The sequence below is a fragment of the Haplochromis burtoni genome, unplaced genomic scaffold (genome assembly GCF_018398535.1).
Source record: "Haplochromis burtoni strain Fernald_Lab_line unplaced genomic scaffold, NCSU_Asbu1 Contig_14, whole genome shotgun sequence".
Lineage (NCBI taxonomy): Eukaryota > Metazoa > Chordata > Actinopteri > Cichliformes > Cichlidae > Haplochromis > Haplochromis burtoni.
Genome location: NW_024582375.1, coordinates 719,807 through 731,391, shown reverse-complemented (window position 1 = coordinate 731,391; position 11,585 = coordinate 719,807). Strand labels below are relative to the sequence as shown.

The 11,585-nt window shown below is 41.4% G+C and overlaps 1 protein-coding gene across 3 annotated transcripts in view; it reads left to right on the top strand.

Moving 5' to 3' along the window:
* Positions 1-5,980, top strand: part of mdfic (MyoD family inhibitor domain containing) — a 26,405-nt gene extending 20,425 nt beyond the window's left edge. For all 3 annotated transcript variants that reach the window (XM_005915609.3, XM_014329437.2, XM_005915608.3), the window contains exon 5: positions 3,392-5,980. In XM_005915609.3, the coding sequence (XP_005915671.1) occupies positions 3,392-3,642 (251 nt within the window). In that variant the 3' untranslated portion in view covers positions 3,643-5,980. The remainder of the gene's footprint in view (positions 1-3,391) is intronic.
* The last annotated feature ends 5,605 nt before the right edge of the window (positions 5,981-11,585 follow it).

Below are 11,585 nucleotides of genomic sequence, written 5' to 3'. Positions count from 1 at the left end.
CCAAAAAACAAAAAACAAGATTCATAGTGGTCAGGTAGAGATGTAAGAGCAAAGTGGTCCTTTTCATTTGTCTGTACGTGAAATATGTGCCCAGATTGATGAAGGCACTCACGCACATGCACAGCACCGTGCAGGTAAAGGTGCGATCCATCCGCCAAGAGATATTCTAGACGCATCATGTTTTCAACATCTTAATTGGTAAAGAACAAAAGCAAGAGAGTGGGCAGGGAGTTAAAAAAACAAAAAAACAAAAACAGCTGCTCAACAAGTCTCATTATGGCTTTTGTGTTGCTTATTTGCAGGCGTGAGAGCTCTCAGAATCAATATGTTCGCTCTCAACTATTTATTTCCCCCCGGAAAAGAGCCAAGCTGTTGTGTTTGAATGTTTACACGGATTAACATAATCTGTTTGCCTGTGAAATTAGCCTCCTAAACAGCCCCCCGAACACAGGAAATAAAAGGCGTAAGCTAGCAGGAACTAGCTCTGGGGATTCTGTTGCTCTCTGTGTTTCTTGGCACGCGCCGTTGGCACCGTAGCCAATCTGTGATAACAGCTTTTGAGGAGTCATTTAGCACGCTGCTTTTGTTTAGCGAGGTGGGGTGTCTCGACTCTTGTCATCGGGTTTATGTTTCTATTTTTTTGTGAACTGTGTGTAATCGGTTAACGTCTCCAAGCCGCTTCAGCCGCTTCATTTAGAGATTTCATGCCAGGGTTGTGAGCGCATTGTTAAAAACTTCCCTAAGCTATAAACTTGAAAGTGTTTGCGTGTGTTTTTGTAAGCTGTAGTCCTCTACCTTTGACTTTTTTACCCCCCTCAGTCATGCATTAATAAACAGACCTGCTTTTACGTGCATGTGGTGGACATTGACTATCCGGCCCACATCCTCTGCCTCCTTTACCCAAGTGTGCCTTCTGTGCATTCGCGTGGCCACCAAGGCTTTGTCTGATCACTCTTTCTCTCTCTCTCCGCCTCCTGACTGCCCGGCTCTCTTGCCCTCTCGCTTGCCTCTTTGTGAGTTTGAATGTTTTGCACAGCTTGCCGCTCTGAGGCCCATCCAGCTTGTTTTGTGTCATGCCGCTCCCCTTTTTTTGATGTCAGCTTTCCAGATGTCTCATACTATTTCCTCAGAGGCGCCGGGCGCTGTTTTTTTGGCCCTGCAAACTCTGGGCTTCATCTCCGCTCACTGACATTAAACAGCAACATTGTCAGTGTATGCTGCTCTTGTCTGTCTGTTGCTTGGTTTCACTCTGTCTCTGTCTGCCTCTCTGTCTCTCTCTGTTTTTCATGGAGATGTGCCTTGCGTCCAGCTCTCTTGTGTACAGTATATGACCCCCACCACTTTTCTCTTCCTCCTTGCTGGCTTCTATAAGATACAGACTAATCGCTGGTGCTGAATTATACATCCAAGTGAATAGCTGAGCTGGCTGGCCACTGCCTAATGCCTATGTACTGTGTTTGTATCGTATTCACAGTCTGCTGTTACATTCCGAATGCTGGCATGGCTATACCCTCTGGGTCCTTCAGAGTTTGTTAGGTTGAACTTTGAAGCTGTGGCCGAGCAGTGTTTATTGCTCTCACTGGCATTTTGCAGAACTCGGATGGCAGTACACTTACAGCGCATGCCAGCATAAAAAAAAAAAAAGTCTATGAAGCAAAACCACATTCTGGCCAGTAGCAGCTTACTGCATGTCCACCCCACATGTTTAATACTGAAAGATTTATTCTCATGCATCTTCCATTACTGCCAGTGTTATGGCCTCAGATAAGGATAATAAGATGCATTCGAACTTCAGGCACCCTCACATGTACAGCCGCGCTTTCTCGTTTCATGTTCCCTTCTCTATCTTGTTTGTATCGCAGTCAGCTAGCGCTTCTGGTCAGCTCCGCAGCCCTTAGCAGTGCAAAATTAGGGGGGAGAAAAAAAAAAACCCTCTACTTTGATTAATCAAACATGAGCATTCAGAGGCCCTCAGCTTCCAATTCCGTCCTCCACACTCTCCTCCTTTCGCTTTCCCTCTAACCCAATCAGTAACAGCCCCTTCTGACAGCTCAAGATGGGCTGATGAAAGTTATGCAAATGAGCCCTGTTTGTAATGCTATTTTTCTGCATCCATCCACATCATGTCTTTTTAACACTCCAAAGCAGGGGCGCTGCGCTGGCCTTGGTTCAGAAAGGAGACAGCTGCAAGGAGTGTCTGCCAGGTGCACTTACAGAAGGATGTTCAGTATGGTTTAGTGAGTTGGATGCAACGACCAGAGGTTTTAGTGTGGGGAAGGTTGACCAAGGATAACATATAGGCATGGCTAAACAATCATTGATCTGTGTTCAACCTCACCTGGACAGTTTTATTTTGGATTTTCTTCTTCTTTTCTTTTTTGGAAGAAAGTAATTCCAGCTCTAATTAAAAGACAAGTTTTAGTTCATTTCAGATCAGGAAACAAGACCACCTCTCCTGTATTGTATACCTTGTTGACAACATGTTCTTCAAATGTGCGGATGAGATAATCAGATAGCAACAAATCAGACAGTAATCAAGTCGGAGCTACGATGTTGTTTTTAACCTGCTGCCTTCCTTACCCAGCTTGCTCAGTCGCATCGACTGCCTCTTAGAGCTGCTCCAGGTACAAGAGCTCCTCAGATCATTTCAAGCACTTCAGAGAATTTCAGGGATTCTAACACGACTATATGCTCAAAACTAATGACAATAACTGACGGGTTTGATCAGAGATTTGAGCATTCTGGGGATACTCTGACAGAGTCTTTGGTTTGAGACACTGCCAAATATTATGTTCTGTCAATAAGTTTAAATTACCTTCACTAGATCTCTTACATACAAACAAACTGTCACTGTGAACTGTACATTGAAACATGTAACTCATTTGGCCTTTTCAAAATGACATTTATGATTCTTAATGGACACATTAGTAAGTTGAAGACTGCTGAGGCTGCTGTTGACAGCAAGACGAAAGTTTCCACCGGCCACGTAAAGAGTTCCTGCGAGGTGGTTAAATGTTAATCAGAGGTGCTGGCATTGGAAGCATTAATTCACCTAGTTGCCAGGCAGGGACTCTTGGACTCTTGCTAATCATCTTTGTTTGATCAGCCCAGCAGTTTGCATGATAATGCCACAATTGCTTAGCAATTCTCTTAATCAAAACTGCAGAGGAAAATTGATTTCTTTGGATCTTTTCTTTTATTTCTGTTTGCCATATGCGTATTGTGTTCCACCTGTCAGCCTGCTAAGCATGCATCACTCACTTACTCTCTATACACAGTTTTCCCCACCACAGTTGGAAATATTTATGCTTTAATTTTAGTTTTTTAGTTTTTTCCTTATCTTTGTGTGTGATTTGTGACTGATTTATTTGTCACCCCCGCTTGGACCCAGACTGCTGCGTTCACTGCATCTTGGCCTGCCTTTTCTGTGAGTTCCTGACGCTTTGCAACATGGTGGTGGCCCAGGCCTCATGCGGCGCATGCACATCAGAGGTTTGCTGCTGCTGCTGCTGCACCGACGATCTGGGCGACGACTGCAACTGCCCTTGTGACATGGACTGTGGCATAATGGATGCTTGCTGCGAGTCCTCAGATTGCCTGGAAATCTGCATGGAGTGCTGCGGCATCTGCTTCCCCACATAGACAGGCCCGTGTTGGTGTGGACCAGGGCGATAAGCAAGACCCCGATTGAAAGTATTAGAAGGAAACTGCTGCTGCTGCTGCTACTTTGGAATTCAGCAAAGGATAGAGGAGAAAGTGTGCACGGTGGTTGGCATATGTTTTCGTGAAGGTCCTATTTTTTTGTGTGCCTGACTTTTCAGTATGTGCAAACTAGCCTGGTTTGTACAGCATGCTTTGAAAGATGGATTTCAACACTGGGCTTCTCCATCTAAACCATCCAGATATATGAACTCGTCAGTTAAATCTTCAGTGTATTGTAAGTATTCCATCTGTTGCTAAAAGCAGTATAGTAGAGATTCGATTGTTACATCAGGAATGCTGTCTAATTGTATCACATCTTGCCTCTTTTTAGTCATTTTGGTGACCGACATGTTGCATTTACAAAATAACATTTATTCTGTTTTCATTTTAAATACTTTGTTTTTTTTTATTATCAGAAACTTAGGTTTGCAGTCTTTACAACACTGTAAAAACTTTATGTGATGGTTCATACATTCTTCATTGCATACTGTATTTCGGCGAGACAGACTTCTATATAGACATATCTACTGTAGTACTGTAGAACAGTTGAAACTGGTGAAATGTTTAAGGTGAATCAGGACTTCCCATTATCTGCTACTTTCTGCCACTGAAGGTAAGGGTGACATTACATTTTTATTTTAAGCATTTTGTAAATGCTGGAAACGTTTATTATTTTATACAGAGGGTCGTAATTGTCTGCAATATTTTACCAGGTGTTTTAATGGTTGGGATGGATTATTTCACTAAAAAGTGTCATCTCACACCTGATTTGGCAGTGTTTGAAGCCTTGGGTTTACTGGAAATACAGTGCAGTTACTTGCATTTTTTTATATCAAGAAGCTCTTAATAATCTCCAATAAGATGTACAATGCGTTTAGCTTTTATTTCTATGAGAGTCCTCCTCTAATGTTAGCTGTCAATGAATAGGCTTAGCCGGCCTTTTATTTGATGCTATTTTGCATTCATACTGTGGAAGTATGACTTGTTGAACTGCACTCTGTTCATGAGGTCTGTGATAAGAAATTAAAAATGGTGACCCTAGTTGCCACTTAAGCCGCTTTTGGGTATCAAGCCCAGAGACTGGGGAAAAAAAAATGTTATCATGAACTGTCATTTTTTTTAGAAATTGTAAACCAAAGCAGGGTAAAAGCAGTTTCCTTCTCTCTCTCTTTTTTTCTCGTCCTTAATTCTGTGTATCTCGAGATGAGTTTGTAGTGAATCACCAGCAGAGTCATTTTCTTGTCTTGGAGATCCACTTTGATGTTGTTTAAGTGGTGATGCTTAAAGCTGGCCCTCATTAGCACTGCTTACTAAATGGTAACAAAAAAATAAAAATGGTCCCTTCCTAATGGCATCAAAGATAATGTGCTGTCATGTACGGCTCGTCTTAATGGCACACTGTTATGTGTATAAAGAGGCTGGATGGGCACCTCTTCAGTAGATAATGTGCAGAAAGTAAACCTCATTTTCATGTTTATGATTAACTCAAAGCAGGAGTTTGTTACAGGCTAAGGAGTGTCAAGAAAACACTATATAGATAATGTGAAGAATTTATCTTTAAATTAAAAAAAAAAAAAGTATACAGTATGTAGTCGTCGTCTTGCACAATACTGTTATGCTTTATGTTGTGCTTTTTTCCTTGATTCTTTCCATTTCCATCTGGATACATCAGCTCATTTAATTGTCTTCCAATACCTTGAATTTCAATGAAAGTTTTTTTTTTTTTTTTAAATAAAACTTTACTTAAAATGATGATTGTTTTGATCTTCTTTTTCTAAAAAACACTACTTTTATGTGCGCCAGCTCTTTATCATATTCCAGTTGTGCAACATGTGACGAACAGGTATGCCTTCATTTCACATGTTTGAGTCTTTTGTAAAGGCGTGTTTGGCACATTGTTCTGACTCACCACCCATTTCCTCATATTTTGCGTCCAAGGAGCCAGACATTCTTGTAATTTAAAAAAAAAAAAAAAATAGTGGTCCTGGGCAATAGTTTTCCAGTTTTTTAGGACATTGGTTGGTTTTTCACTCCTTTCCAGTCCAGTCCTTGGACTTGACCATTTTCAGAGGTATGTTTTTTTTGTTTTGTTTTTTTTAAGCCACTCGGCACTGACCTATGACTCATTCAAGCATAAAAAATAGACCAACTCAAGGGATGAATCAGTGGTGTGTCAACACTAAATGGAGAACTAGCCGAAGAGCTTGCCAAAAAACTAGCCAAGTTACCAATGTCTAACTGTTAAGCTAGTGTCACTTTTTTTTTAATTTTTTTTTTTACTATTATCAGAAATTTTACAAAGGAAAATCCCCAGCTGTCCTCAACTGACATAGTCCACAGATAAATACCACACAATGAACACCAAACCAACTCAGCTCTGGTTTCTGCTGCAGCAGATGTCTTAAGTAACACTTGTCCTATTGACACGCACAAACTGACTTGGGGAAATCAATTTCAGCTACAATATTGTTGCTGGTGGTGACTGTGCATGTTTCAAATGTGGTTTAAAGTTTGTCCCCTGTACTGTAATGTAACTGCAGCCAAAAACTTCCTCCAGAGGACTTTATTCCACATGGCCTTGTCTTTGCCTGTAATCACTGGAAAGCAAAAGTGTGCTTACCAAGGAGGTTAATATTTGCGTCTTTTTCTGAGTGTAGATTCAAAGCACAATGCAATGGTTACCTGTAGATCTTGTGACTGAACACTGGGGACTTCTTTTTTAGATCAGGTGACCTTTAGATTTTACTGGTGTGGCTAGTCTTGGACAAATTGTGAATCTAAAATCAGGGCCACTTGCATGATTCATTCACATAATTTGGCAATTTTGTGTTTGTTTTTAAAGCATTTACCATATCACAGACATTCACAATCTGCTTTTTCAAGGGTTTAGAGAGCTACATTTAACTTGAACAGACTGTAGCATTTTAGAAATAAACACTTTCTAAGGAGCTCCCATTTACTGAAACCATTTTTGAAATGGTTTCAGTTTAATTCTTTGAAATTTTGATAAACGGAGCAGTGGATAACTTTTTCCATGTGACCAAATATAACACATTTTAATGATTAAAATAAATAAAAACACAATGTATTTTAATCATTAAAATGTGTTTATATTTATTTGTATACAGTTTTGTGTTGTTAAATTGAATTGAAAATTGAATTAAGTGCAAAATCACAACATTAGTTGCATCAAGGTGCTTTATATTATAAGGTAAAGGATGGGTACCGGTAATGACACCGGTTCTGACATAAACGGTAGTAACCAGACCGAAAAGCAGCGCACATTTCGGTGCTTTTTTTCCTGAGCTGTGATACACTTTGGATTCTAGCCAATCATTTTACCTTTCCAAGGATAGTAGGCGGGCCCAGGTACGTACGTTCTTTTAGAGCAGAGCTACAGATTAAAAATGCCCAAGGCGAAGCGGTCAAAAGTCTGGCTGTACTACGTTTTTTTAAAAGCCGAGAAATGCGCCGTATTTGATAGCTTGCTGCGAGACCTCACACCGAGCACATCTACTGCGGGTGGGTTGCCTGTTATCGGACCCGGAGTTAGCAACATCCCCCAAAACCCGAAGAGGAGAGTCCTGGCCCCTAGCCCTGCCAGTGTAGCAGAAATGATGAGGATGATGATGCAGCAGCAGCCGTTCTTCTCTGCGTGAGTAGCTTAATGTTGTTCGTGTGTAATTTACGTTGAGTAGGCTAACCACGTTATTACATTAATGCATGTAAGGTGAACTAGCAAACACCGTCATAGCTACATGCGGCTGTCTTCTTGTTTGATGGCAGATACTCCCTTCACCCTGGCCAAAAAGGCTAAAATGACCAAAGAAAAAGTGGAAAACAGCTAAACATGAGAGGTTTTTGGACAAAGTTTGTGTTTTTCCATTGTTTAAGCACTGCTTCCAGCCAAGAGTGATACCATATATGCCCATAGCTGCAGAAAAGGCTAACATTGTTATCTTTTTACAAAAAAACAGCTAAACATGAGAGGTTTTAGGACAAAGTTTGTGTTTTCCATTGATTAAGCACCGGTTCGAGCACCGTTTGAGCACTGGCATCGGATAAAACCTAAATGATACCCATCCCTAGTAAAGACCCTAAAATAATACACAGCAAACTACAGCAATCAGAAGACTCCACATGAGCAGCCCCTTGGCGACAGTGGGAGGGAAAAACTCCCTTTTTAACAAGAAGGAACCTCCAGCAGGAAGGGGAGGAGCAGCCGTCTGCTGTGACCGGTTGGAGGTGAGGGGAAGGAGACGGGACAAATGCCACTAGAGACTAAAAAAGGTAAATGAAAAACAAACCGTCAGTGCATCATGGAAAAACCCCAGCAGCCTAGGCCGGTTGTATTGTAAGCAAGGGAAAATTCAGGGTCACCTGATCCAGGCCTGACTACATGCTAGTCAGATATGTTCCAACAACAATAACAACAGATTCCATTAGATAAATGTTTTAATTAGTCCAGCCAGTCATTATGCGTTTTCCTTTTCCTTGTGGAATGACTAGAAGCTGAAACAACGTGTGAGTTTTGTGGTGGCCACATTGGTTACCCTCTGCCCTTTACCCTCTCTGTATCGCACAGTCTTTCCCCTCTGGTCTTTTCTCTATTAGTGAGGGTGCCAGCCTGGGAACAGCATTACAGCGTTAACATGGAAACATGGCCAACAACACTCAGCGAGGTCGCCGGGGAGCAGGGACCTCCTGCTGACTGGAATAGCAGTTTGACCTTCAGCCAACACCACCCCCTGTTAACCCCTCAATTAACCTCCACATCAGCCCCTCTGCTGGTAGAACAGAGAGGAAGAGACTCCCCTTTCAATTCTGTCTTTAGTTCCTTTTATCATTTTCTGCCTGGATACACCCTGGCCCCAGGAAATTACCATCTTATTTCACTAATGCGTTGGGGAAAATATTGCTATCCAGAAAGTCTGTAATCACGCAGGAGTTCTACTTTTTCTTTTCTTTTTTTCCACGTTTACAGAGAGGGTGAGAGGCTGGAAATATTAAAAACTCCAGGTAGAGTGCGCAGTGACCTTTTCAGACAGTCTTCCACCTTTCTACTCCTCTAATCAATCCCCCTCTGATCGCTCGCTGTGTGCTGGATTGTAATGTCACAATTAGGACTGCTCCATTGTTTCTGTTTGCCGTCTGGGGAGAAATTCAGCACTTCTGTGATCTCAAGGTCATTTCTTTTACAGTATTAAATAAATTAGAATGAGGCTCTGGCCACCTCCTCTGTCTAGCCGTGTATTGAGCCATCCATCCATCCATCCCTTTTTTTTTCTGCTCAATTGGGTGGGATACTCTTTCACTCAGAAAATGAAAGTCTCCTGCCCTCGGCCATGAGAACAAATTATTGCTTTTGCTGTTTCTGTATATGACGAGGTTGGGGGGAAAAAAACAGATGGGAACATTAATGGTGTTTTTGCTTGGTTCATTTTCATATCAGAGGTAGACCTGAGAGTTGAACACTGATAAGATATTAACCATTTTATAATTTTGAATAATATGACTAATTAAACTGGATGAGAAGGGGTGTCTTTATTCGACTTGTTTTTTTTCCCCCCTAGGTGGAACATCAATTATTAAAAAAAGAAAGAAAACAGCAGAAAATGTGGATACACGTGCTTCCCCCCACCCCCATGTTCTCTTGTCAATATATAGGATGCATAATAGGCATCATTACATGGCAGTTACCATTCAAAGTGATTAATTTTACCATATTTATAATATTGTGTTGTGTGCCATTAAAGGTAATCATACGGATAGAATAACTGTCAGCATGTGTAATTTTTTGCATCCTCGGTACATCAGAAAAATTACCTGCATTGTCACATTGTGGCATTTTTGGTAATGGATTCTAAAATCAATACAGCTATTCATTCACGTGACGTCACATCATTACAGGAACACCCACCTGCAGGGCAAAACAAAGCTATTCCCTGCTACATGGTTAATTCAGCTTGGATTATCTAGACAAAATACTTGATAGTTGCACTAATGAGCATTTTTAGGAAACTACTTTTAGAAGTATTGGTGTATTAGAAGGTTACTGCCATTAAAAACTTATATCTCACTTGTAAAGTTTTGAAGTGCTCTTGAGCAATAGTTTTTTCAGGGTTTCTGGAGGACATTGGCTGCTTTTTAAATCAGGTTTATCTGACAGTTTCCAGGGAAATGCTGTTGTGTCTCTTTAAGGAATTTAGCGCTGACCTATGGCCAGTGCTGGACTGGTAATCTCAAATGCGGGGCATTTTTCTCAGTGATATGATGTGTTGATATACAGGTTACAGGACAGCCGCTGCGCACCGGCCCCTCAAAGCACTGACAGCAGCCCATTGGTTAATTTTTATTACCGACATCATCTGGTTTCCCGAAGATGGTGATGATGAGAGCAGTCAGCTTTCTTAAGAGCAAAAGAGCAAAAACAAAGTGTCCACTGTTTTTTGATAGCTAATACTTAGTTAAGTTTGTTCTAAACTTAACAATGTGGAAAGCATGTGGACCCAGTGAAATCATTTATGTGTACAAAGAAGAAGAACCACTCCCAGCACGGACTTGTGTACCTGCCCTGTGTCCTTTTACCCTCCTCCGCACTTGCGTCGAAGTTTGACCTCGCTGTTTATACTTGCGGCATGACATTAAAATAAAATGAGACGATCTTCAGAGGGCTGTGCAAGGAGGGAAAAAAAAAAGAGAAGAGTTCAAGTAATGTCACTTTCAATTAATCTCCTCAGGTAGTGGCCCCATTAGCCCTCTCACACATGGGCCTGGTTTACAATGCAAATAGGGTCATTACCTGAGGACTTTAATTGACTTTGACAAGAGGCCGAAGACGCCTGTGTTCACATGCCATGTGTTATTTGTTTTTCGTGTGGCTGCCAACAGCAAAAGTTAACAAAATAATGAAAAATATATTTTTTTAAATGCTCATTGAACTGAAAACGCTGCACACCAGTTAACTTTTCTTTACTATCAAAAACTTAAATTCAACACTGAGAAATGACAGCGAGCAGAGTTTCAGCACTGCGATGTGAATGATTTCCAAGTGAAAGATTAGTATTCTTTGTTCCCGTCTCGTCTTGGAGCAACAACGTGTGATCGCACTCATACCTTAAATATTTAAAGACCCCCTTTTGCTAAAGCTTTCCTGTGATACACGGGCCTCTGACTGCTTCTAATCTCCTTGTTACCTGGAGGCGTCACCGTGGTGATGCAAAGATCACATGTGGCAGTGAGATCATGAGATTTGAAACAAAATAACCCCCCCCCCCCCCCCCCCAAAAAAAAAAAAACAAAAAAACCCCCAAAAAAACCAGGATGGGGCACGGTGAGGTTCAAAGTTTCTGTGCCCTGAGAAGATGCGACAGCAACATCTGCCTGGGAGAACGGAAGAATCAGACAGGAATGGATGGAGAGGAAAACAAAAACCACAATGACATCAATCATTTTTTTTCTACCTCAATATTGCAGAAAAAAAACCCTCTCCCCTTCCTCACATCCCCTCAAGATGTTGTGGCATCTTTTAGTGTTACATGCAAAACAAAAGGGATTTTTCCTCCTTTTTCAGGCTTTGGTGTCTGTTGTGTTTGTGTGCTTGTTTTAAAGGCAGTCTGTGTTTCATGGATGCCTGAGCAGGCTTTCCGAGAGGGTAAAAAAAAACTCCACTTCCACGGACCTGTAAATAAGACATCGGCTTAACACTTTCAACTTTTCTATTTTCCTTTATACCTCTCTGTCTGAAGGCACCAGACCGTGGGAGAGGCAAATTGAGAGGGACGTGCGGATCGGGGATGGCTGTTTATTTGCTTGTACACACTTCTTGAGCTATAAATTAGATGTCACCATTGTTATATGTCATTTGCCGTTGCGGTTTCCCA